Consider the following 27,710-nt stretch of genomic DNA (forward strand, 5'->3'; position numbering starts at 1 on the left):
GTGACAACTGAAAGCGGAGAGTAGATCCACACTTTCGAATATTACCGCGAACGAGCTTGAATCGCGACGAGTAGCCATAGGTGGCGCTCGTTGTTCGCGGCATGAATTGAATGGACGCGAGAAACTCAAGCGTCTGCAGCGCTATAGCCGCCTCTCCCTGGGGCGCATCCTGCGCATGCGTTGCACGTTTATTATCTTCTTTCTGTTCAAGTGCCATTTCATTGCATGCAGTGCAGTCTATAAAACAGAATGCGTTCTCGGTGGATCTCGAGTTTCCTATCACTTATCGTCATTCGTAGCGTATAAACATAACAGCACGCGGTCATTAACTTACAAATTGTTTACGTGTCGTTCGACACATGGGAAACTGCTGATATCGTGCACGAAATGCCAGTTTCCGCATTATAAAAAACACGATCGGGCCATTGTTAGCGTCGTAGTCGGGCTTTTCGGGATCGAATATATTCGCTGGACGGTTTCGCGCGAGCAAAAATGTCATGCAGCTACGCGGACGGTCTCTCGCAGTACGAAAACAAAGGAGTGCTGGGCCTGGAAGAGGTAAAAATCGTTTATTCACTGTTGCTCGTTTGGCGGGAGTCGGCCATCCGCGACGATTTTTTTAATCGTTCGCCCGCCCGATGCGTGAAAACTTCTGTCGCCTTTTTTTTCTCTCCTCCTTTTCCTCCTCTCCCTCCTCTCCTCCCCCCTCCTCCTTCTCTTATCTTTCCTTTTTCTCCTTTTTCTCTCTCTCTATCTTTTTTTCTTTTTTTCTTTACAGAGATACGACAGCGTCGAGACGTTGCGACTGAAGTGTGGCCTTCTAGCCGATTGGATACAGGCGGCACGGCACGTAGTCGTTCACACCGGCGCCGGCATCAGCACTGCTGCGGGCATTCCGGATTTTCGGTGATTATCATTTGTAATTTTTCGCTCAAATCCCCACCCTACTTCTATCTACCTTCATCCCCTCCCACGATCGCCAGCACGATCGGCCCCTCGCAATTCCCATCTCTGTTTAATGCTCGAAAGCGCCACTGGGCCAATTCTTTTAAATTAATCGAGCGGGAATAACGTAGCCGCGAAGAAACGGCCGAAATATTTCCCTTTGATCGCGCGTCCACCATTGTTGAGCGCTCACAATGCTCTCTCTCTCTCACCGTGATCTATCCCGAAACGCTGATTAATCCACGAAATTAACCAGAAACCATCGAACTAACTCTGATTTTCGACGTGAATTAAACGTGGAAATAAGATGACGATTGAAGGATATATGTCATTTTTTTGTTTTTTTATTCTGCGTAGAATAATACGAATTAATTTAATTTTAATAAGTCGTAACTCATTATTCCATACAGTATATGACATACTTGTCCTCTAAAAATATTGCTTGTAAATAAATAATTTTCTTTCTAATCGAAATATTCCATTCTATTTTTTCATTATATTTATATATATTTCTAATGTATATGTATATGTATTTTATATATTGTATATAGGTATACTATATTTTTTGCTTTGTTGTTTTATGATTATAACAGATGAAGGATAGAAGAAAATGATGGTGTTGTATAACTTTTAAAATAATTTACTGTTATTTGTGAAATCACTTTATAATGTTTTGTAATTTAATGTCATTTGTTGATCAACTTATGAAAATAAATCATCTCTTTGAATATTAGTCCTAGATATTAATCTAGATAATAAAATGAGAGTTGATCAATTTGAGAGATTTATATGAAAACGTATTGTCTGATTTCATTGTTGGACTTTTCTAATTTGTACATGTTATGTATACGTACGTGGTTTGTTAGAGGGACAAATGGAGTATGGACATTAGAGCAGAAAGGTTTGAAGCCTACAATGAATATTTCCTTTGACGAAGCAATTCCTACAAAAACACACATGGCATTGAAAAAATTAGTAGATGCTAGTGAGTACAATTATGATACTACAATTCGACCATGCATCTAGAAAAGCTTCTAATCAAAATTGTTTTCCCTCCAGAAAAAGTCAAATTTATTATAAGTCAGAATATTGATGGCTTGCATCTTCGATCTGGGGTACAGAGACAGCATCTTGCAGAATTACACGGAAATATGTTTACTGAACAGTGTGATAAATGTGGAAGGTTGGTATTCTTTCACCAAAACAGATTTTACAATTATATTTCACAATTATAAATTCATAATGTATACTATGTTCTTTGTCATTTCCCTTCAATATTCACGTAGGCAATTCATTCGGAATTTCGCAACTAAAAGCGTTGGGAAAAAGTCTCTTGACACTGTGTGCAGATCTGAGCAAATTGGCGGTCGTCCGTGCCGTGGACGCATGCACGATACTATTCTTGATTGGGAACACAACCTGCCAGACAGTGATTTAACATTGTCCGACTTACACTCTAGGTAAAGCGATAAGAATCTGTAAAACAGCAGAAAATTTTTTTTATATTACGATGTTTATATTATGACAAAAGTAAATCTCGAGGCACTGTACAAAATTTCTAAAAACAAAAGTTTGCTACTCTTTGCGAATAGATAAAGAGAAGAGTGCCTAACGATCGTTGATGTATTAAAGATTTAGATAAACAATTCATTGATCTGAAAAATTCTTGTGTTGATGTCTCAGGTTTTAGATAACAATTATTTATGACGAGTTATCTTGTTCGATAATGTTGTTATGGGGAAATTTATTAAATGAAAATATACGCGTTTACAGTGTCGCAGATTTAAGTATATGTCTTGGAACAACGCTTCAGATTATCCCGAGCGGTAATTTACCTCTGTACACCAAAAAGTACGGAGGTCGACTTGTTATATGTAATCTGCAATCTACGAAACACGTAAGATAATATTTTTACCTTTCAAGTTAACAAAACTTTTACTCCAAATTCTTAACAACTAATCCATTAACAATCTAAGGACGTATTTGTGTAAATTATTGTAGCATGATTTGTGGTCAGTATGTTATCTGTTCGTGTAAGAGAATTACCAGGATTAAAAAACAAAGGATATCGTTTTAGGATAAAAAGGCAGACTTAATTATCAATGGAAATGTTGACGAGGTAATGATCAGCGTTATGAAAAAGCTAGGGCTAGAGATACCCGAATACGAGAGCACAATGGATCCCACGCGTAATTCTGACACAACGTCCAAGGAAATGGACTGGACGATACCAACGAGCAGAATAAAAGAAATGAACGTGTTGTACAAGAAGGTGTGCAAACCGATGAGAAGGAAACGAAAGACGTTCATGTATGAGAGAGAGAGAACTGATACGAAACGGGAGACAAAGACAAAGAAGCAGGCGTTCACGATAAAACAGGACATAAAAACAGAGGATACGATGAATACAGCAAACCAGGTTTGCAACAACGCGGTTGTCCCGGTGGATGTAAGCAGTAACGCGATGAAAATCGAGGACGAGCTGAAAGACGTGGAACCGTTCGATTTCACGACAAACATGACTCAACCAGATCCTGGGTTAGAAGTGAACGACATACTGTAGCATGATTTCAGTAGGTGGTGATTCAACGACCTAATACTCCTATTAATATTCAGTCTCTGTTAAATTTATTTACGAGTGCATATAGAATGGATGTTATCTGTATGTGACGAATGCCTAAAAAAAAAAAGTGCTATTGATTTGTTTATATGAAAAAGACAAAAGAAAACAAAAAAACAAAAAAAAAAAAAAAATTAAGAAAAAATAAGAATATAAGTTTATCAACCGGTAAACCGCTTTTATCGTCAAATCAGAAAGCGCTGCAATACGTGTACATATATGTAGTAGTACTTTCGTAATCGCTTCCATGTTCTGTCCGCTTTTTCATTGCCAGTAGTTCCCTCTTCTTAATCAAAGAAGATCAAGAGTTTTTCCAGTGATCTAATGTGTATCATACTCTATACATATATGCATGCACATCATGTTTTCCTCCATTATGATACATTAAACGTTAAGTACTTAAGATGATTTATTTAGAATCGTTTGTAAGATGTTTGGGCAAAGATTTTTCTAGTACGGCGCGCTAATTATGAAATGATCCTTCTTCAGATGGGATCATGGATTGATCGTTGAGGAACGCAGCTATAACGTGTTACGTTCAAATGCGTTCAATTCGTATATATATATATATACTGTTCGTGTTTTTCACAGAAAGCGAAATGAAACGTGACCAAAAATTTCTCCCAATACGGCTGTTTGTAATCCACGAAGCGATTATCGGAAGATCCGCAGATGTTTTAAATTGCACCGGAATAATAAATACTCGTTGCTACTTTGAACGTTTTAAGATTGAAAATCTTTAATAGAAAGCTCCATACGAGCCTCGGTGTTGTTTGATCGAATCCAATAGTTAAGTGTCTCTTGTTAAACGCACATACGTTTGTATAATCGTGATAGAGTGACTAAAAGCGTTTTGTAGGTAAATGTTGACACGGATAATGGGACCGCGAATGTTACTCCCTCGACAATATGTCTCCCGAGTGAGTTGAAAAGCGGAAGTGCAAAGATTTGAGAGAGAGTGAGAGTGAGAAAGCGAGCGCGCGCAAGAACGAAAGAGAGAGAGAGAGAGAGAGATAAAAAAAAGAAGTATGGAAATGCAAGCGAGTCTTTCTTATATCGGCATTCGACGCTATTTTATCAATAGCGTTTTATAGTAGAACGCAAATTAGTGAAATGTGTAATATTTATATGTAAATAGTGATATATATGCTTGGTTGCTCTTAATAATTTATTACTTTAATTGATATTATTTACTGGACGTTACTATTAGTGAAATATTATAGCATTCGACGGGAAATAAAAATTGTGGAAAGGGCTTCGTCTACTCTAATTATTCCCTGCTGCGTTTAGAAATAATTAGAATAGAAAGAGAAAGGAGCCGTGAATTTTTTTTTCATTTTGACATGGTATATTCTTATTCATAGGCAAAGTTTAAACAAGAATACAACATAATTATGTACACGTGCGCTACAAATAGCATTATTCTTTTTTTTAACAAATCAGAAAAATGTCATTAAAAATATTCGAACGTATTTTACCTTTTTTTAATAAATAGATCCTTTTGTTTTTTTTTTTTTTTTTTTTTTTCGTTTGCCTAGATTTCGCTGACACGTTGTGCTGCATCGACGTGGAGGCTTGAAACAGCGTTTTCTGTTTTCGTATTGCAACTTCCTCTCTCAGTCGTCAATATTTTCACTTTTTGTTTCTTTCTTTCAAACGTTCATCCGGACAATGTACGTTCAGTATTCAAAATATTAACAACGAATAAATTAATCTAATTTCGAATGAAATGAACTGTTCGAGAATCATTTCATCAACAATACATAGTGTAGAGTAAATTTCGCTAAATTTAAAAAATATAATAATTTTCAACAACGATTCGAGAAAAAAGAAACAGCCAGTTTCAGAATAAAATTATCGGGGTGTCCTTCGTGGCAAAAGAAAACTAACGTATCAAATACATATTTGATTTCTGATGCATAACGAAAAAAAAAACAAAAAAGAATACAAGAGACATTTCTCAAGAAGTACGTTGTCGCCGCGACAAAGAGGGTGTTCAAATCTTTTTCACCAATGCCTCAAACCCCGAGGGATAGCCTTATAATTTGCATTCCCGGTACTTCTATACATATGTTTTGACTTTCGAAATTTATAACAAACGTTCTTAACCTTAAAACTACAGGTATTTTGTTCCGTTCAATCTGGTGGAAAGATGGATTCCTCGAGGTTTGACACGTCGCAATTAGAGCGATTGTTTTATGCGTGTAGCGTAACTATATTCATACATATGCCGGCAGATTAAAAATTATCTCCTACAAGATTTATACGTTCGTCGCTCATCGGGGCGAGAATTAAAAAAGGACGAAGGAGGAAAGACACCCCTCATTGTTGAACTCGTAACGCTCAACGTTCAACGAGCACACACGTCGATTCGCACGCAGCCTTTTCTCGCTAAAAAAACGAATAAATACAGTGAAAGTTTGAAGAGGGAGGAGGAAGCAAAGATAAAGAGAAAATCGAAGAAAGGGCAGGATAGGATAGAAGAAAAAGGGAATATAAAATAGAGAGTCGGAGATGCAGAGAATGGATAATAATAATACATCACATTACGGAACGGCGAAAATTAAGTACGGAAGTGTATCGGAAAGAGAGGAACGTGGGGGAGAGAGAGAGAGAGAGAAGAGAACAGAGACGGAAGAAGAAGAAAAAAAATAGGTATGTACGGTTACAAGATACAAATATTTCATCGGTCGGCTCGGAGAGATTTTATTTTACTGGCGAGAGATCCAGTGGGCCGATGTCTGAAAACCGAGGCCGACTATTTGGTATGGTTACATTCTTCTTTTCTTAAATATCGTTTCCCTCGTTTTCTAGGAGACTTCGTTAAACGTGGACTATGTACGATACGACTACACCAGAGTGTTTTAATTGGACTATCTACATATGTACATATGCAATCTTTTACCCGACGGAATAGAAATCGATTATTACCCATACATACATATATATGTAATATGAATCGATTATTATGTATATTATATATATATGTATATGTATGTATAGGCAAGAATAGAAAAGAAAGTTTGTTTTATATATATATATATATAAATACATACGTATTTATATACGTTTATAAAGTTACGATAAACTTTCTTTCCTATATTGCTACATTACCGACTGAGCCCCGCAGCTCGGTTTCCGCGATCAATAAATCGAACGCGACTCTCCCCTCGGTTTCGTTCCGTCTGCTTCGACTCACGAGACTTTCGAGACTTCTTTTCCTCGTCAAAAGACAGGGCTGTAATTCCAAGAGGCACCAGTTCCATAGTCGACGTGAGATCTTCAGGGGTTGGGAGAACCTTCGAACATTTATTAGCTTCCGGGATGATTGAAATGAAAAGAACGTTCGCAAAAATATTGCATAAAATGCTATACAGACGTTGCCGAGCAATTTCTGTTTGAAAGTTTTTCTCCTTTTTTTTTTATATCTCCGAGGCTAATAAATATAGAGAACGAAAATTTTTATACGGTGGATTTTTCATCCACTTTTTTTTTTTTTTACCATCCTCTGAAAATCTCGTGTCCATGGGGAACTGGTGCTACTCGGAACAATATCCAAAGCCACCACATATCGTGGCGAGGAAAACTCTGCTTTAAATATGTAACGAACAATAAATAGAAGTACATATTCATATGGCTAACTTAATTCGTTGTCTAAAATGCGTCTTTGGGTTTATTCATCAGTGGGGCCCGATCGATTCACGCGTCGTGGCGTTCTCCTTTTCAATCTTCGATCGTGGCACGTAAGAAAGATTAGAGTCGTCCATCCTTTCCATAGGATCTCGTATTGGCAAGGCTTATTTCTTACTAGAAACGATACGTGTCTCGCATGTACGTACGCGTGGTTCTATATACAAGAGAGGTACGTAGAGATTGGTAGTAGTTTAAAAGAGAGACACAAAGAGAAAAACAAAACAGATAGGGAATGCAAGTAGGTACTTAATCCTACTGTGAGAGTGATCCCAACTGATCAACTGGCGTTATGCAGAGAAAAAAAAAAAAAAAAAAATCGACGATTCGTTTAATATCTGAAATTTTTATTGCAACGTTCACTTGCTAAGCGATCACGCGTCAACTAAGAAAGTACCAGAAGTATCCCTGTGTGATGAAACGAATTCTTTCAGTCTTTGAAACAAAAAGAAAGAACACGCCGCAGGAAATTTGAGAAACGCAATTTTCAACAAGTCATCGACAGCACATCACAGATACTTTTTCGTTTACCTCGGTGAGTAAGTACCTACTGGCACTGACTCTACGACGCGAAGATCAGTTCGAAGAACTTAAGGCACAGTCGTGAAATGTCCAAAAAAAAAAAAAAAATAAAAAAAAATTAAAAAAAAAAAAAACAGAAAGAAAGAAACAACATGTGAGTTTATTTCACTCGTGGCTGTGGTTTACTCCCAACAATTTGGCAGCATCGTCGGGCGATGCCTGCAGCACCTTGTCGATGAAACTCTTGTCTCCTATCCCCAGTAGATTTGAAATCAAGTCGTTGTCCGTGCTCTCCGCGTCCGGGTTCACATTCTGCGGGATGCTGGCCAGCTTCCCGGAGAGCGTCGTCAGTTTCTCGTACGGATTGAATCTGATTAATCCGCTCGGTGCAGCCGCGTCGCTGGCTGCGATCGGAGCGGCGGTCGGCAAGTGTGTCGCGATCCTGTCCTGAATGTGGGGATTCCCGTTGTTCGTCGTCGTTAGCAACATTTGCTGTTGTTGGCCGGACGGCTGCGACGGCGAGTTCTCCTCGTCGCCGCTCGTGCCGACGTACATTGTCGAGTCGATGGACTCGTGCTTCTTCCTGTGCCGCAGCATGCTGTGCTTCAAAGTGAATCTCCTGCAGCAAATGTCGCAGGAGAACGGCCGTTCGCCGGTGTGCGTCCTCATGTGACGTCGGAGATCCTCCGCGGACCAGAACCGCCTCATGCAGAAAGCGCAGACCACCTGTGTGCGTAGAAATAGCTGTGTTTAATCACGATATAGACACTTGGACACGGAAAAAAAGGTTCTTTTTACTCCTCGTTGTACGAGCGTCAGACAGAAATGTAAAAACGTTCTTACCTTCCTGTTGCTGTAGTCTGGGAAACGTCCTCGTTTCTCTTCACCGTCGCTGGTCTGGTGTTGCGGCGGTGGCTGTTGCTGCTCTTCCATCGCGTCAATGTCCATGTCCAACGCTCCTTTCGCCACCAGCATCTCGTACGATCTTTTGTGATTCACCTTGATGTGTTCCAGGCAATCTTGGCGGTCGGCGAAGCCACAGTCACACAGGTGGCATTTGAACGGCACGTCGCTAGGTCCGGGCGAGGTTCGCGGCGAGGATCTCCTCGACCTGGCCGTGTCGTTTGTCGACGAGGTGTTGGAGTTGGTCTTGGGAAGCGTTGCCACGGATGAAGGCTCTATGCCCTCGGATACGCTCGATGATTGGCTGTCGTAGTCGGTTTGCTCGTTGTTCTGCTTCGGGCACTCCGGCGGGCTGTTCTGTGGCTCGCTGGACGGTGTGTCCGATCGCGACTTCAACTTCCGACCGTGCTTCGTAGAACGATGTTTCTTCAGGTTGCCCAGCGTCGAGAATGTCGAGCTGGGACACTGATTGCACTTGTACGGTCTTTCCGGTACGTTCCTCGTGGAGAACGAGTTGTTGCTATTGACGACCGGTTGGGAGTCCGGGGAAGAGGAGTTTCTCGCTCTGTGCACTTTGTTTGGGTTTGTCTTGTGCTTCCTCAGCAGGTGACGGTCGCAGTTCGACTTTGTGGTGAACAGAAGCGAGCAATGAGTGCACTGGTAGGGCTTTTGTCCTGTATGGGTGAGAATGTGTCTCCTAAGAGACGACGTCCAGGGAAACGGGCGCTGACAGTACGGGCAGATCACTTTGTTCGGCGCCATCGAGTATGCCGATTTCTTTTTCTTTTTTTTTTTTTTTTTTTTCGACGGCGCGGTCACGGAGCTGACTGAGTTCACCGAGTCAGACTTTTCGTCGCTGCCTGAATTGTGGCACTCGCTGTTGGACGCCACCAGGCCTTCCTCGTCGCTCAGGTATTGCGACTGAAACTCCGGATACTGTTGGCACGCGTTGTCCAATAACTCTGAAACGCTAGCCAGGTCAGTGTTTTCGTCTTCCTTTTTCTCGCTCTTCACCGCCACCGGTCTCGTCCTGTACGCTTTGCTAGGACTCTTGTCGGCCGATCTGTCGTGATCTGCCTCGGCAGGGCTCTCCTCCTTCGTCTCTACTTTCACGTTCGCTTCTTTACCGTCAGCCTCGTTCGAGTCGGTTCTCGACGAATCCCTCGCCGGAGTCTCTTTCGCGGACTCTCCACCTTCCAACTGCCCCCTCAACAGACTTTTCTCCTTCTGATCCTGAGACTCTTGACAATCCTTCTCTTGCGGGCCTTCGTCTATCACCAACTCTTCCTCGGAGTCGTTGTCCTCGATCTTGTTCGCCCTCAGCTTCTGCGTCAGGATCGCGTATTTCACCTGGTCGGAGATGGAGTGCCTCGCGAATTCTGCCGACTCTTCGCTCTTCGGCAGAATGTTGGCGTACGATTGGGGAACCTGAGGAGCCGGCTGTCCAAGATTTTGCAGCAACGTGGGGTGACTGGCAGGAGGTCTTCCTCTCGTGGAGTGGCCACCCCTGGGTCTTTGGCTCCAGTGTTGCGGATGTTGTTGCTTGATGTGTCTCTCCATGTTGCTTCTCAGCGTGAACCTCGCCGAGCAATGCTCGCAAGAGAAAGGCCTCTCGGTCCTGTATCTTCGTTGCTTCTGCTTAGGCATCAGCACCCCGTTCTTGATCACCATTTTCACCGAGTTCGACGACGACATGCTGTCCGGCTTGTCGCGGCTCGTCACTCCCTTGTTCACCATCTTGGAAGATATCAGCTTCGCGTATTCGCTCTGCTCGGCTGACTGAGGATTCATGTCTCTGTTCTGTGTGTATGCGCTGAAGCCAGCGCTGCTGGTCGACGGCTCCACCAAAGTGCCACCGCTGGTCAGTTGCAGACCTCTGACCAAGTCTTTCTCCAACCTGTCCTTCACAGCGAAGTCCTGGCCGAATATGTGGGGATTGAACATGTACGGCGGCAGAATTCCAGCGCCGACGCCGGTCTGGTACGTTTGGCTTAAGTTTCTGTAAATGGCGTTGGCGTACAGAGTTTCGAGCGAGGTCGGCTGAGAGCTGCTGTGGCCAGCCTTCAGGAATGCCTCCGTGAGGAACAAGTGGTTGTACAGATCCTTCTGGCTTTTACCGTATTGCTCGTGGGACACGGCAGAGTTGTTCTCGTCCTTGTTCCTCGACTTCTTGCTGAGATCCAGCACGTCCATCGACAGGTCGAGCGGCCCGTCCTCGCCGGACGTCTCGGACAGGTTCAGAACTTTCTTCAAGTTTATTGGACTAGATTGTACTCTTTGGTGCGGTTCTGACTTCGTTTCGGTGACTAGAGACACGCTACCTTCGGACGATCTCGATTCCAGGTCGTCGTCCAGCTTCGAATAGTCCGACTTGGCATCCTGGCCGGGCTTTCCGTCGTTGCCGCGCGCTTGGATCATCGCCATGGGCTGGCCGAGCCTCGTGAACGCCTCGCTCTTGTCGCAGTGGTTCATCACACCGTGGTGTGCCGCCCCCATCGCGGCGTTGTGCAGTTTCGCTTCTTCTATTATCCTAATTTCTCCTCTGATCGGTGGAGGATAGTGCACCTGCGCCTGGTGATGAAGGTGATCGCCTCGCTCGGTCGGGAAAACCAAGCTCTTCCTCACCTCGTCCTTCGTCACTCTCGGCGAGGTTCGTTCCACGTTCTCGTTCGTCGAGTCCTCGTTCGGGTGGTAGATGAGGACGCTCTTGATGTCCTCTCTGGTCAGTTTCCCGTGGCGGTTGCGCACGTGGCGTTCGCAGTTCGCCTTGGTGGTGAATGCGTAGTTGCAGAGGGAGCATTCGTACGGTCTGTCGCCGTTGTGGGATCTCAGGTGTCTCACCAGCGTTGCCTTGTCGGTGCTGGTGTAGGGACACATGTTGCACGGGTATGGCATGCCTGGTCCAACGCCCATGTGAGCTCTGTTGTGACCCTTCAACGCCCTCAGGTTTGGGAATATCGCGGAGCATAGCCTGCAAGGGAACTCCCCCTTCAGTTTCATCCTTCGGAATTCAGCGGCGAACGCATCCTGCGCCTCTTCCTCGTGATACTCCGAGGAGTACGTGCCGGACGAGCCCGATGAGCTGGCGCCTGGATTGAACTTGACATTCTCGGGTGTGCTCGCGTCCGATCGTGGGAAATTCTGCAGTATCGGGCCAGACGTGACGCTAATGATGCTCTGTATGTCGGCCAGATCTTTCCCTTCTTTCGCCTCCGTCAGCGCTGCCTTGTTCTGCAAGTCCAGGCCAGCGAAGAAGTCGTCCCTCCTCGACTGGCCGTCGTTCGTTCGGCTCTGAGAGTTGGTGATGCCGCAGTCGGTCTCGTGAGCGTCCAACGCCGATCTACAGGGGAACGCTCGCAGACACTTGGAGCACTGGAACTTGGCCACCTCGCCGGAGGCCGGCCGATGAAGAGACTGCTCGCACACGGCCCTGGCGATCGCTGGAAATTTGCCCGACGAGAAGTCGACGAACGTCAAATCGTTGAAACCGACCACGGAGTTTCGCAGATTCCTCGCCGTGTTCCCCACCGGGTGTTCCGCGAAGTGTATCATGAACCGATGGAGATTCAGCACCCGGTGGTTTTTGAACGACAGGTTGCAACTGTCGCATTTCGCGGGGAACTCCGGATGGTTTCGTTCCAGATGCGCCTCCAAGAGTGCGCTACTGCCAAAGTCCTGTCGGCCGCACACCGGACAGGTGCAGATGTTCTGGCCGTCGTCCGGCCTTGGCTTCATTTCCGTCCTCGAGCTGTTCAGAAGGATCTTGTGCCTCTTGTGCGTCTCGTTGTCGCCCGAGTACTTCCTCTTCGCTGGCAACGACAACGACAGCTCTTCCTCCTCCTCCTCCTGATCCATCTCCTCCTCATCTCGCCGATCGACGTAGTCCGGCGAGTTCCTCTTGGTGATCTCGTTGTTGTTGTACTCCTCGAGATGTCGCCTCTTGGATTTCTCCGAGTCGCTGCTGTTACTGCCGCTGGTACTTGCCTCGGAATCCGTGCAGCTGTGCGGCGACACGCCTCTGTGCGCTGTTTTCAGGTGCCTGTTCATGTTCCCGTTCGTGGTGAACGCCATCTCGCAGTACTTGCACTTGTACGGCCGGGCACCTGCGTGCATCGACAAGTGCCTGTTGAGGGAACTGGAAGAGCTGAACATCCTGTTGCACATGTTGCAGCAGTACTCGTCCTCGCCGCTGCAGTCCGTGCTGCGGGACGAGTTGTGGCCGTGTATATGGTTCGTCAGGTCGCCGGAGGTGGGCAACACGGCCGAACAGGCCGGGCACGAGTGCGCGCTCTCCGGTAATTCAACCTGCGGGCAAAAATCGGGCAGGCTGTTAGATTAGATCGGGTCTCTGGCATCTCTTTGTTTTGTTAGGGCTGTAAGAAAATGGGGGTGCAACTAATGGTGCCCGTATAGAGGTGTATGAAACGAGGCAAGAGAAAAAAAACTTGAACATATACGTCTTATTTTCTAATAATTTCCACTAGTCTGTCCTTTCACTTGCCTTTGCAATAAATTTCTGAAGTTGCAAAGAGACTTTATGGACACCCTCAACCGTGTTACAAAGAGCCAATAGTTACGTAGTATTAAAACACAACAAATTTTTCAAATTTAATTTGATTAACATGGCGACATATTCTACTGTTATTAGTAGAAATGTTATGCTGATGTTAGTTACTTGGAACAAAGTTCTGAAATGGTAAAGAAAAAGAGAAAGAACGCATGCGGTTCTGAGAATTTGCCCATCCCAGTAATAGAGGCAATTATGATAAAGTAATGGTAAATTATACAGAGTATAATATTATATGGAATATAATAGAATAAATGTAGAATGAGATACAAAGATAGATATAAAGATAATTATCAGATGTTGTTGATTCTGAAGTTCATAATCAATGATTATACGAAATAAAAAAGATTAAAGACAACAGAAGACAAGAGAGATCATCGAATGTAATTGCCAATGACTCCAAGCTTTATTAAATATCTAATCTGTCTTTGGAAAGTAGATCATTTAAAAAGAAAAAAAAACATGATCTACTCTCGGAAATTCTGGTAGATGGAAAGGAAAAAAGAGATGGATACAATTTGATTAGAAATAAAAATGTTCAACTTACACTGGATGGGGACGAGGCAGCATCGGCTTGCGCTTCACTCTCAGATCTTTGCTCGGAGCCACTTTTGACAGTAACTGAAAAAGCAAGAGAAAAAAAAAAAAAAAACACATCTGATTAATACACAGAAATTCTACTTTTGAAGTAACAAAAGTTATTATCTCTACTTTAAATTCTACTTTAAAAATATTATTTTAACTACGTTACTTCGATGCACGCGGATTTATCAAGCGACAATTGTTTCTCCTCGCAAAAACAAACTGAATAACAATTTTCATTCACTTGATAAAAAATTCTATCCTTCACCTTTTCTTCAATGTCAATACCTCTCTCTATTATTACTTTTAACTCATATTATGTTGCGCATTATCGTTTCACACTGCATATTAATTGTATACATTATTCATTGGTATGTACTTCAATGAAAAAAAGAAAAAAAGAAGAAAAAGAAAAATTAATTAATGGCGATTTCACTCGTATCGATAATAGGTTATTGTTTGTAAATTATTGGAATTTACGATCTCGTCGCAGAAATAGACGCGGACCGCGCGTGTCTTCCGGAAGACACTGATAGAACGACCGCAAAGAGAACGCCTCGAAGCTGGTACAATGACACTTTTTATCAACGACACGAACCACAATCGTCTTTATTTATCAAGTAGTTTCGATCCTGAAGGCTACTGTTCCGAGCACACTTCCGAGAACGATATCATTTTGAAAAATAGCCCGATCTAGTGTCGTTACCTTTGTCACCGAAGTGCACGTTACTCTCCATTCTCTTCTGTTTCAAATTTAGATCACCGAACCAGGGAAAGTACCGAATATAAATAATAATTTATAGCAAGGAAGAAAGGAGACAGAGCACCGTAGAAAATTAAACAGTCGAACTTCGACTTTCCTTCGTAATAAAAAATTACACAACGCACGCGTTTTCCTTAGTAACGAAAAATTACACACTTTTCGAAGAGAATTATACTGCAACGTCCATGCGAAATTCGATAGTTTGTCTTATTGACGACAAAAAAAAGGTTATCAACTGTGGGAGAAGAAGGTATTTACTCTCATTTACTCCGATTTCTTGCGTAAAACTACCGACATACGGTTTCACTCATTTAAGAGGATTTTTTGTTCCAGAATTGCAACATTTCTTCAGTTTTAAGTATGTTTTAAATATGATCCAGGAGAAACAAATAATAAATTTACAATTGTAATAATAATAATAATAATAATAATTTCTATCCGGTCACATCGTACCGACGAGCTCAAAAAAGAAAGCGACGAATTTATTCTGCACGGGTCTGGTCACTCGTTATGGTCCGCAATCAGTTGCCAGCGCAAATGGTTGACGAAGCTCGACTTTTTATTATTAATAACGCGATGAAATTTTGCTTCAGTGAAAGAATTTAATCAACGATTGAAAATGTGCAAACAACGTGTATTTATAATAATCTAATAATAATAGTCTAATCTGATCGCGGAATAAATATCGAAGGGCGTGAAATAATCGAACGGCGAACGCGGAAAAAATCTCCTTCGACGCGTGTGCAGATGAAGCGCCGGTCGCTCGAGAGCTTTTCGATAAGAAAAAAAAATTCGGAAAGAAAGACGCGAACGAGCGCGTGATCTTGCACGATCGGCTTTATCACCGCTCGAGCGTGTTTTTTTTCCAACCAGATTAAGTGGCATTGGCAGTTTTCACGGCGAGCAATAGCAGGAAATAGACGGAACATCTTTGCTCCATTATCGATCCGCTGATTAAATCGAAGCTCATCGAGGGACGGAAAAAAATTTCGCAACGGAAGGGAATGACTTTGCGATTATGTTCTTTCGTTAAATGGAAGATTTCTTCGTGTGAAGAAAAATTAAGAAAAAGAGAGTAAAAAGAGTTGGACTTACATAGCGGATAAGTAAACTATACAAGTAAACAAATAAATAAATATATATATATATATATATACGAACAAGTACAAATGAAATAAATAAATAATATAATGAAATAAATAAATGAAATAAATAAATGAAATAAATAAATAATATAATGAAATAAATAAATGAAAAAAATAAATAATATAATGAAATAAATAAATGAAATAAATAATTGAAAAAAATAAATAATATAATGAAATAAATAAATGAAATAAATAAATGAAATAAATAAATAATATAATAAAATAAATAAATGAAATAAATAAATGAAATAAATAAATGAAATAAATAAATAAATAAATATAGTTATAAATATAAAAGTATAAACTAGTTCAGAAGTATAATTCATGAAAAAACATGAATTTATATAAATCACTACAATCTCTAAATTACACATTAATAGAAATACGAATCTACTACTATCTACTTTCCTTTATCAATACTTAAAAAATATTCTATAACAAATATATATATATATATATTGAGATAGTATGTGTCACATTTAATATATTTAATACTATTTAATATATATTAAAATATAATACTATTATTATATATGTATAAAATTAATAATAATATAATATAATATTATTAATATTATATATATATATATATATATTAAAATATAATACTATTTAGTACATATAATAATATAATATATTTAATACCATTTAATATATAAAAACGTGACAAATACTACCTTAATGAAAATATATGAAACGTCTGCTCAAAAACGTCTCGTTTCAGGTCATTTGCGGACGTTTTAAAAGAATTTAAACGGAGGAATCGGTGGGGCAATGTTTGGCGTCTCGGTTTGAAGATTCGGCTGGACGTGAGGAGAACAGGTGCGATTAAAGCTGGCCTCACACATGTGGCATTCTGCTGACAAAACGCGTCGACCAGGTGACTCGATTCATGCGCGTAAATCACGCGGACGAAACGGGTTTTTTTTTCTTTCTTTCTTCCTTTCTTTCTTTCTTTTTACGGGCCGTTTAAACTCCGCCACGACTTAGCTTGCGGTCTGCGTCTGCACGTTTAACGGACAGGTTCGCGCTATAATAAATTCGACGCGAATGATCTACGTGCACGACCACACCTCGAGACTTGTATTTTTTTTTTTTTTTTGTTAAAAACGAGTCACGTGCCTCTTTTTTCGGAACAACGTCGAGGGGGAGCAATTGACGAAATAACGCGAACAAGATACGTATATATATAAATAATAAAATAAAGTTTATATATATAATTTTTGCACAAAGTTTATATATATATATATATATATATATATATATATATATTTAAACTTCATAAATTTTGAACTTCACCGAAGAAATTTACTAATTTTCAATAATAATTTTTGCACAAAGTTTATATATATCTATATATATATATATTTAAACTTCATAAATTTTGAACTTCACCGAAGAAATTTACTAATTTCCAATAATAATTTTTGCACAAAGTTTATATATATATATATATATCTACTAGAAGAAATCTACTAATTTCCAATAATAATTTTTGCACAAAATTTATATATATATTATATTATTTATAATTTATAGATTTACATATATATATAAACTTTGTGCAAAGATTACTAGTGGAAACTAGTAGATTTCTTCGGTGAAAGTTCAAAATTTATTTAACTTGAAATAAAGGTACAAGGTGTATTGTATCATTTCGTGTTGAAAATTGCAAACTTTCTCATCTCATCTTCGTTCATCTTTCTGACAATCAGTTCGAAGCGAGCTATATTGCGATATTTTTCGAAAACGATCGATTGGATGCGAGACGACGTATCATCCCAGATAATGTTTAAAAAACAAAATTTCTCGAAATCCAGATAAGCAGCTCTGCCTCTTGCGCAACCGATAAGTAGCGTTCTTTTTCCTTTTCTTTTTTCTTTTTTTTTTCAATCCGGCTGCTAGATAAATGTTTATTTACTCTGCAATGCGAAATTATCAAGCGCGGAACTTTTGCTAGCCTGGTGTTGTCCTTCGAACCGCCATTAAGTAAGAACTTGAAGATTATCTTCGTTCGAATTTGAAGAAATTCTCGGATTCGTGCATGTGAATAAATTGTGACCAATAAATTTTCATCTGGATATATATTATTTAATAACGAGCGTTCAAATTCAGATAAAGTGCTCAAAAGCTCATCTAATTTATGCTTCTACACGCGAAATTCAGATTCGATTCGGATCAATGAAAATATCCAAGCATCTGCGCGACTAGATACTTCTTTAATTTGAAAAATTTGCTCATCCTCGAACATTTTGTAGAAGATTTTAAATGTCCGAAATTCGACATGTACACAGCTTAAGGCGTTCGAATTGCGTTCAAATTGAAAAAAATTTTTTTAAGCGCCGCGATGCTGCGTGTTGGAAATTGTAAAGTCACAAAACAGTTCGTCCAGTGTGGGATATATCGGTCGTCGTATGAAATCGCGGAGTAGCTGAGTTCACTCTGGTGAAATTCGGAACAACAGATGCCTCTGTCTCTTGACAAGTGGAAATCCCAGGCTGCTTTCCATTTCTAACGATCACCGATCGTGGCTGCGAGACCAATGGTTACGGGGCTCTGTCAACCACGAAAACCGATTTCTATTTTTCCCTCCGAATCGCTCGACTTGCAGCGAACCGATCGAGGCTCATGACACTTTCGTTCGTGTCCAACATTCGCAATGCAATTTTTCAACAATAAAATAGTCCCTCACTTCTCGTTCACTTCTAACAGAAATTACAACTGAAAGGAACAATAGTATCCAAGTTTAGTTTAAAATTGTCATTTAAATTTTTAATTTCAGTATAGACGAAGAATAATTGTATAATAATGAAATAAATATTTTTCATTGAATTATAGCAGGATAATTTAAAATATTCGATAAAAAAGAATCTGCTCGTTACAACGAGTATTAATATTTTTAGATATTATTAAATTTTAGGTAATAGTAATATTTATAATAGTTTTAGGTAATAGTAATATTTACGAATATTAATATTTTAAAATATTATTAAATTTTAGGTAATAGTAACATTTACAATAATAGTTTTAGGTAATAGTAATATTTATGAATATTAATATTTTTAAATATTATTTACGAATATTAATATTTTTAAATATTATTATTTTTAGGTAATAGTAATATTTACGAATATTAATATTTTTAAATATTATTTACGAACATTAATATTTTTAAATATTATTAAATTTTAGGTAATAGTAATATTTACAATAATAGTTTTAGGTAATAGTAATATTTACGAATATTAATATTTTTAAATATTATTATTTTTAGGTAATAGTAATATTTACAATAATAGTTTTAGGTAATAGTAATATTTACAGGCAATAGTAACATTTACAAATTTACTTCTCTTTGTATTATTATACCATTATATATTTATGTCATCTACGAGAATAATTGTCAAAATTAAAATATTGGAGGAGAAAAAGTAGCTAAATTAAAGAATAAAAATAATTTTCTATCAAGAGAGGAAAATAATTTTGAAATAATCTTCAAACAAACAGAGATAGAAAAATAATTTTCTATCGAGGAAGAGCAAGAGAAGAATTTATAAGGAAGAACAAGAGAAGATCGTGTAAATTGTTTCTCGTACGAAGAAGATCGATATGGTTTCTTCTTTTCAATCGTCGTGCTTCGACGAACGACAATATTTTTTCGATTACAGCCTCATTGTTGATTCAGCAGTGTTCAAAGAAACGTTCACCATAGTCAGAAACGATGACAACGCTTCGGCAATTATGTCGAACAGAATTTATTCTTCGACCGGAGATTCGATTATTCTCGACGATTCTTCGAAGTGATCGTGAAAAGATCTCTCGACTAAAAAGAGACCATTTTATTTATCATTTCGTTTGCTTTCAATTCAATTGTTCCGTTACTTCTAACAGATGACATAACAATTCAAGGAAAAATATATTATTTATTCTTTTTTTATAATTTGCAAATTTTGCGGTTTTTTTTTTTTTAAAGTTTCGAAAAGGTTATTTAACTTAACGAGAAAGATTGCTTTCCATCGAAAATCTTCGACGAAGAATTAATTTTGTAATCTTCAGAGTTTATCAGTTTTGATTACTCTACGCGGAAATGATCGACGGAATTATAGATTGAAGGGAAGTGCTGACAAACGAGAAATCGGTGTTATTGAAATATCGATTTCTGCACGCTACCGGTTTAAAAAGAAAATATTTTAGAATATTGACCGCCGATCGGTCACGAAAATTGTTTTATCTCTGTACCGGGAAATACAGCAAATTGTAAACAAATTGTGCTCGATCGAAGAATTAAATTAAATTGAAAACACAATCGTCAATTTGTTGAACAAATATGAATGAACAAAGTTTCATTGATAATTCGGCATTTCGTGCTCGAGCTAAATCATTCTACACGTTCGAATCTTGTCAATATTTTTCGTGCCAAAGAAAACGTTTCGTTTCACTTCACGTGAAATATTCGTTCAAAACAAGAGATTGCTCAAGAGGCGCTTTTAAATTTATCGATCTACATGAAAGTTGATGTATTAATTATATAATAATAGGTTTGTTGCTTAAGCAACTAGGTAGCAAGCTCTATCCAAAACAAAATTTCTACAGATATGTAAATATGATTAAGACTTGAAGTTATTACAAGATATTCTTACATAACCTCAACCGTCCTTTTTTTTTTATTATTATTAAACCAATACAACATACCAAAGGAAGTGAAAATTTCTAAAAACCTGAATCTAACCTAACCTCAAACGCAGGTCTCTTTTCCCCATCAATCAATCCTAACCTCCATCTTAATAGAAAATGAAGTTCGAAGAAAAAATTCTAAGACAACGATAACAATTCTACGGAACATTCTAGATAAAAACGAAAATTCGCTTAGAAACTTCCTAACCTCGAAGGTTAGCTGGCCATTCGAAAATTTCTTTTTTCCAAGCTTCAAACTTGACTTCGAGGAGAGATGTAGAAGAAAGAAATTCTTCGAAGTAATCTATGGCTCTAGAGAAAATTTTTGTCGCCATCGGCGAGAAAGCGTCTCCCTCGAAGGGTTGTGCGCCACGCCCTGTATCCGCAGTGCACCCCCTGCGAGAGTTCATGTCGCAGGGAGCTTTGGAAAAGGGAGCAGTGTCAGTCCATCGAGGGCGGACATGCGCACTTCCGCCATCCAGCGCCTCCTACGAATCATAGTGATGCTGCGCTGAACCAGTGGTGGGGGAGATCGCCCGCCATTGGTTGCCTCTCATCTGTCTCGAGCTTTTATCTCGTTTCCCCTCTACCTCGCTCCATTAACTTCCCTCACTCTGCAACCGTCAATTCCCCTTTTCTCCTCGTTTCACCGTCTCACTCTCGCTCTCTCTCTCTCGCCATTTTCAGACCATTTTCCCTCCCTCTCATTACATCCCTCGTAATTTCTTACCCTCCTCTTTTTTCTTTCTTTGGAACATAACCTATCTTCTTTGAATCCAAAAGAGTTGAAAGAGGTTAGAGTGTGTTTTTTCCTTCGCAATCTATCAATGTTATATTAGGTTAGATATTAGAAATTAGATACAAACACGTACATTATGAAAGTATTGTCAAAAAGATCTCCAATTAGAGGTTTGCGTGTTAGGTTTGGGTTAGGTTAGAAATTAGATACAAACACGTACATTATGAAACTATTGTCAAAAAGATCCCCAATTAGAGGTTAGTGTGTTTTTCTCTCGTAACCAATCAAAATTATGTTAGGTTAGAAATTAGATGCAAACACGTACATTATGAAACTGTAGTAAGAAAAGATTTCCAATTAGAGGTTAGTGTGTTTTTCTCTCGTAACCAATCAAAATTATGTTAGGTTAGAAATTAGATACAAACACGTACATTATGAAACTGTAGTCAAAAAAGATCTCCAATTAGAGGTTAGTGTGTTTTTCTCTCGTAACCAATCAAAATTATGTTAGGTTAGAAATTAGATACAAACACGTACATTATGAAACTGTAGTCAAAAAAGATCTCCAATTAGAGGTTAGTGTGTTTTTCTCTCGTAACCAATCAAAATTATGTTAGGTTAGAAATTAGATACAAACACGTACATTATGAAACTGTAGTCAAAAAAGATCTCCAATTAGAGGTTAGTGTGTTTTTCTCTCGTAACCAACCAAAATTATGTTAGGTTAGAGATTAGATATAAACACGTACATTATGAAAGTATTGTCAAAAATATCTCCAATTAGAGTTTAGTGTGTTTTTCTCTCGTAACCAATTAAAATTACGTTAAGTTAGAAATTAGATACATTATGGAACTATTATCGAAAAAGATCTCCAATTAGAGGTTAGTGTGTTTTTTCCGCGTAATCTGCCAAAGTTATATTAGGTTAGAAAATTAAAAACAAATACGTAACATTATGAAACTTTCATATTATGACAAATTAAATTATTGTCCCTTGTCTGCTGTTGCTTCATTTCTCTCTCTCTCTCTCTCTCTCTCTCTCTCTCTCTCTCTCTCTCTCTTCCTCTTTTTCTTTGTCCTGTACACAAAAAAAGGGGCGGACAAAGAAACAAAGAGAGAAAAAAGGAGAGCGTGTGTCACCAGAGAGGGTGGCAGGGTGTTACGGCTGGGTAAGTCCAAGGTTGTCAGGGCTACGACTCTCGAAACACACTAACCGACCGCCATCTTTGCTTCTCCTGCGTGGTGCTGCGTGGGTGTATCCGAGCGTGAAGAGAGCGGGTGTTGCGGGGTAGGGAGGGGGGAGGGGATGTGGGCGAGGGTAGGAGGGATAGGAGGAGAACGAGAGGAGAAATAGGGAAAGAGGGAACCTGGAACGACAGCGATGACGACGGCCAGCAACTCGCTCGGAGAAACGCGACGAGAGGAGAAAATGAGGGGAGGGAGGATAGGGGAAGGCGAGAGTATAGGGAACTCTGGAGGAGGTGGAAATACATAGATGCACGTAGAGTGAAATAAGAGGATCTGTACACGTATTATAATTACTCAACAAATTTTCGTACAAATTTTTACGATAGTTCTTGCTCTAATTGGAGATATTAACAATTGTTAACAAAGGTATAGGTTATGTTTTCTATATACTGATAAAGCTGTATCTGTCTAAAGTTCGAAGGATACAGAATATCCTAGATATATAAAAATTTAGGAAATATAGGAGTCACAATGTAAAATTTGAGGAGTATACGAATGTATAAATATGAAAATATAGAACTTTGAAATTTTAGAAATGGTTATGGGAATCTATCTACATCCTGTATTTAATCTACGTATTTAATATAACAATGTTTTTAGACTAATAAAGTAACGGAGATATGTAAAGTCTAAGTATCCATGTTAAGTCATACATATATACATACATTACATGGAACAATAATATACCCTATCAACCAGACTTTACGTATTGAGATTAGATTCTAAATTCTCTCGGGTCCAAAGTTTCCACGGAAACATAACATTGACAGGGAGCCTGATAGAGAGAACTCTACGTTTTGCGACAACGGAAGATCGTTATCTGCTGTGTATCACACCTTATCAGGAGATTCGACATTCTTCTTCTGCTTCCCTTAACTGTGGAATTAATCTCGGAAATTATTTGTAACCATAAACGAGCTGATTAACGACCTCAACGATCGATATCTCCGATCTGACTAGATCTCATTGTTGTTACGTTCGCTGTGTATTTTATTTCGAAGGCTCTCTGCGTTTATACGACTGAATTTATACTTGAAAGAAACAAAACAATCTTCTTTCGTTTCAATTTAAACGACCAATCTTTACTTCGGTTCCTCCTACCGAGGAAAAGACAATGAATTTAAATTAAAAATTAAAATTTTTCTCACTTCTGCTCGAAGAAGAATTTTACAATTTCAAGCGGTGTTATCAAAATTTCCCTTCGTCAATTTTCACGCGGCTTTCGTCGTTCGCCGATCGACGAATGAATTTTGATAATAATAACCTTGGAATGCTCTGTGAAGAATTCTTGTGAGCAATCAGTGCACCATTATCACTCTAGAAAGAGTGGAAAGAGAAGGCGAAAAATTCCTTTGTATATTCTCAGATGAATTTCCCCCGAAGAACGAAAAAAAAAAAATAAAAAAAAAAGAAAAAAGAACGATGAACAACGCCGAAGGAATCTCACGTTGATGACTGCATCATTTATACAGATTCGTTCGATTCGATCAGCTGATCGTTTTCGTTCGACGTTGTCGAACGATTTCGAAATCCACGCGTCGTTATCTCCTCGCAGCATGATCGACAGACTTTCTCCGAAAACGTTTTCATCTGTACGTGTGTAAACACGAGAAATGACCTCCAGAGCAAACCGGGAGCAAACAGTATCACTGAATCATGTCCAATAGTCTCGAGGAACACGAAAAAGTTTCCATGTATTGCGGATACGTTCGTTTGTCTCGTCTATGTTCCTTTGTCTTTCTTTTTATTGAAATTGTTTTCCTGAATTTTGGAGGAACAACGGGTATGATTTTATAGTTTCATCGACTAAACTGGGGGGGAGAAGAGCTTATCATTTTGGCAAAGAAATTATGATAGTGTTCTATTTTTAACGCCTGTGTTAAAAAGAGGCATTATTTTTTAAGGAATTACAGTAACATTTGGTATATCGTTATAGTTATCGCACTATACAAGAGTGAGATATTCATGCAATTATGCCTAATTTACATTTTTATCAATGAGTAGAAAGAGAAAAATATTTATGATGTTTGTCTAATATTGGTCTTTTTGATAAGTGAAAGAAGATCAAAATGTTTTAAAAATTTATTTCTAATGAATTCGATTTCGAAAAAAAAAAATTCGATGGCATCTATGTATGTTGAAAATGAACGAATAATGGCCAAATAAATATGGTTTATAAAGCGCGTCTTCTTCTGCGGTATTCAGTATTCTGTTATGTTGCGTTACGTGCGTAAGAAACATAAAATGTGTTCACGTTTTATAACATTGTTTATCGTGTATTCAGGGATTGTTACGTTGTTCATGTATCCTTTGTATAACCAAAAAAAAAAAAAAATGAAAGTTATTGGTTGGCCTTTATATGTAAGTACGTCTTAGCGGCTTTGTATTCTTTGTAACATTGCTATGTGTAAAGTATACTCCGGCATTCTCTAAACAATGTAAATAAGTCATTATTTATCCAACAATTTCATCTAATACTTTTCTCTTCCAAGACAATTTCTCCATACGAGGCAACACTTGTCTAATTATATAACAAACTCTAACCATTATGAGTAAAAATTTTCTAATTTTTCATCATTCAATGTTAAACAGCAACCTATGTTGAATTTTTCAATTATTGATTTTCTGATAAATATTTGTAAATAATTGTAAAGCGAACATTTTTTGGAAATTTAGATTGGGTTTTGCAATTTACACATTCGGTATAATTTGAAAAATGGCACCTATGAAATTACAGAGATATTATAATGAATATTATAATTTTAATTAAATAATTAATAAAAATTTTATACACAGTATATATATATATATATATATATATACTATAATTTGGGTATTTTATATATTTCTTCACACTGCATCTATATCTACTCTGTCGTCAATTTAAATAATTTAAATAACTAAATTTAATAACAATATTAAATGATTTTTATGTATTGTAAATACATAAAAATTCGCTGTCCAGTTTGTAATTATTAAACTTCTCGAATCTTTGAATAATAAATGACGAATAATTACTCTCCCGGCAAAATCCATCAAATCTATCCACCGATTCCAATTAACGAGATCAGAAGCGTGGATCGCCATTAGAGAAACGGAGAAATGGCTCGTCAAGATTTTCCTTTATTTTTCTTTGCCGTCTCTTCCGTCTGCGAGACTGTAATACGATGATTAACGAGTCGTTCTGGTTTCGCTTGTAAAGTCTGAGAAAGAATTTTCCTGGCTTCGATTGACGAGCTGAGAGGAAACGAACATGCTTTGCCTTTCATTTTTCAAGCGTTCGTTGCACGACGGATCCGCGACTCTGTTCCCAAGAAAATCTTGAAAACGTGAGAAACGCGTGTTTCCTCCGCGCCAGATTTTTAACATCCCATATCACGTTCGCGACGATCGAATTGAACCTCTTGCGCCGGAATGACGCACGTCGAGAATACTTTCTGTTTCAAAATTGCAATATTTTCTCAGTCTTTTAATTATATTTAAGTAAAGAGAAAAACAGGCGAAACAAAAACAGTAAATTTATTACTTCTCAATCATTTTCTATCCAGTGACGAATTGTTTGAACACACAGTGTCACTCGTTATGGTCCGCAATCAATTGCCAGCGCAAACTGGAAATTTGGATCGACTAGAAGGATCTATTTTACGATCTCTTCGGGACAAACAAAAGGTTTGAGAATCGAATTCGACTGAATTGCAGATTTGATAAAAATTCTACAATTTTGTCATTTGAGCAAGTGATTTTATCATCCGATGAAGTTTCAGTTCCAAGGTAACTTCGAATTGTGAATCTTGTTTGCCGAAGCAATCTCTGTTTACTTTAGTTCAATAAAAAGAAGTGAGCGCAGGTGGCAAATAGTAAAACCATGAGACTGGAAATCAGGATTGAACCGCAGGTACACAATCGAATTACTTTGATACAACGACATAATCATAATAAGCAAGCAAATTATTTAACAAACAAATTTAGATGGTGATTGTATCGTAGCATGTAAATATGCATATGTGTTCTAAATATGTAACATAAAGATACATTAGTTTAATCTTCAGATCACGACGATTTTCGATTCCTAAACGAACAGATACAAATATCTATTTCTCGCTCCAATCCTGTTTCATCTACCAACCATTTTAATATTATAATTTATTCCATGTTCACGTGACCGCAATAAAGTTACATTACCTACATTTTATTCCAATTTTATTTCATCTATTACAATTTACTATCTGGCGCCGATTTTCCACAAATCTATATTTTATTTATCATGCAACACGTTCACCTATATTTCATTTGTACAACGCAACACATTTTATTGTAACAATTTCATCCTTACATCGGACCTGATCTAACCCGATCTAGACACCGAACGAAAGCAAAGTAAATACCTATAAACGCCGATAATATACCACCGAGCCAAGAGAGAAACAAACATGAGAACTTCCTGATATTATAAAATTGCTAAAAGTAATCAACGAGTTCCGCCGTAATTGCACATACATACGTGCAATAACGACGAGCGTTGCACAGTGGCTGAATCGACCATTTTCTTTCCCACCGACCTTTATGCTCCGTACTTTCGTAAAGAGGAACGATAATCGAGCTTCCCCCCCCCCCCCTCCACCCTCTCCCTCTTTTGCAATAATAAGATAATCACACGAAAACGGGCAAAGGAGTCGAGTAACACGTTTCGATCTTCTTCTTTTCTTTCCTCTTTTTAGCGTCGAGTGATTTTTTTTTTTTTTTTTTTTTTTTTTTTTTTTTTTTTTTTTATTGACCAACGTGTGCGAGCCAACGCAAAGGATGTCACGTAAAGAATCCTCGTATACGTGGCCCAACCGAGTGTTTCCGCATATACCTAGAGACGCGGTCGTCATACCTACAACCCGGGGCTGCGTATGGATCGTTACCAGAGAGAATTACTACTGCATACTACTGCGAAAGGGGCAGAGGGTGGTCACCCACCAGCCAGGTGGATTAGCAAAGTGACCTGGGAACGGTCGAATTGTTCTTGTCAAGAGTGGAACTGTCGATAGAGGTAGATTGTGTATATATATATATTGTATATTACCGTAAATCAGCATTTTCGAATGTGTCATTGAAATAACTGACGTGGGAACGGTTGCTCTCTAACAGCGAAATGTCAATGTTCTTACTCATAATTTGTAAATGTAATTATTATTCTTAATATAACCTTATATATAATAATTATTCTTAAATTAGTATTTTTCAGCGTAGTTAAACTAATTGCAAGAGCGGAATGTCGATAGAAAACATCACTATTTTTATGAATAAGTATTTATAAATATAAA

The 27,710-nt window shown here is 38.6% G+C and overlaps 2 protein-coding genes across 3 annotated transcripts in view; one reads left to right on the forward strand and one right to left on the reverse strand.

Moving 5' to 3' along the window:
- Positions 1-190: 190 nt before the first annotated feature.
- Positions 191-3,756, forward strand: LOC122537216 (NAD-dependent protein deacetylase Sirt6). Its single transcript, XM_043670239.1, has 7 exons — positions 191-558; positions 779-906; positions 1,812-1,930; positions 2,005-2,128; positions 2,232-2,405; positions 2,719-2,842; positions 3,023-3,756. Exons 1-7 carry the CDS (start codon positions 493-495, stop codon positions 3,506-3,508), a joined length of 1,221 nt encoding a protein of 406 aa, XP_043526174.1. The 5' UTR covers positions 191-492; the 3' UTR covers positions 3,509-3,756.
- A 200-nt stretch (positions 3,757-3,956) lies between these two features.
- The window catches only part of LOC122537214 (ras-responsive element-binding protein 1-like), a 31,551-nt gene continuing 7,797 nt past the window's right edge, over positions 3,957-27,710 (reverse strand). Inside the window, exons 2-5 of one of the 2 annotated variants that reach the window (XR_006308569.1) lie at positions 13,795-13,868; positions 8,621-12,985; positions 6,229-8,503; positions 3,957-5,956 (exon numbers count right to left, since the gene is read on the reverse strand). Coding sequence is in view for 1 of the 2 variants with exons in the window: in XM_043670234.1 (XP_043526169.1) it covers positions 7,943-8,503; positions 8,621-12,985; positions 13,795-13,868 (5,000 nt within the window). In the remaining variant the exon portion in view is untranslated. Of the gene's footprint in view, positions 8,504-8,620; positions 12,986-13,794; positions 13,869-27,710 lie in introns of both variants that reach the window. The other variant, XM_043670234.1, reaches the window with a different exon arrangement.

The sequence above is a fragment of the Frieseomelitta varia genome, unplaced genomic scaffold (genome assembly GCF_011392965.1).
Source record: "Frieseomelitta varia isolate USP_RPSP 00005682 unplaced genomic scaffold, Fvar_1.2 scaffold_894, whole genome shotgun sequence".
Classification (NCBI taxonomy): domain Eukaryota; kingdom Metazoa; phylum Arthropoda; class Insecta; order Hymenoptera; family Apidae; genus Frieseomelitta; species Frieseomelitta varia.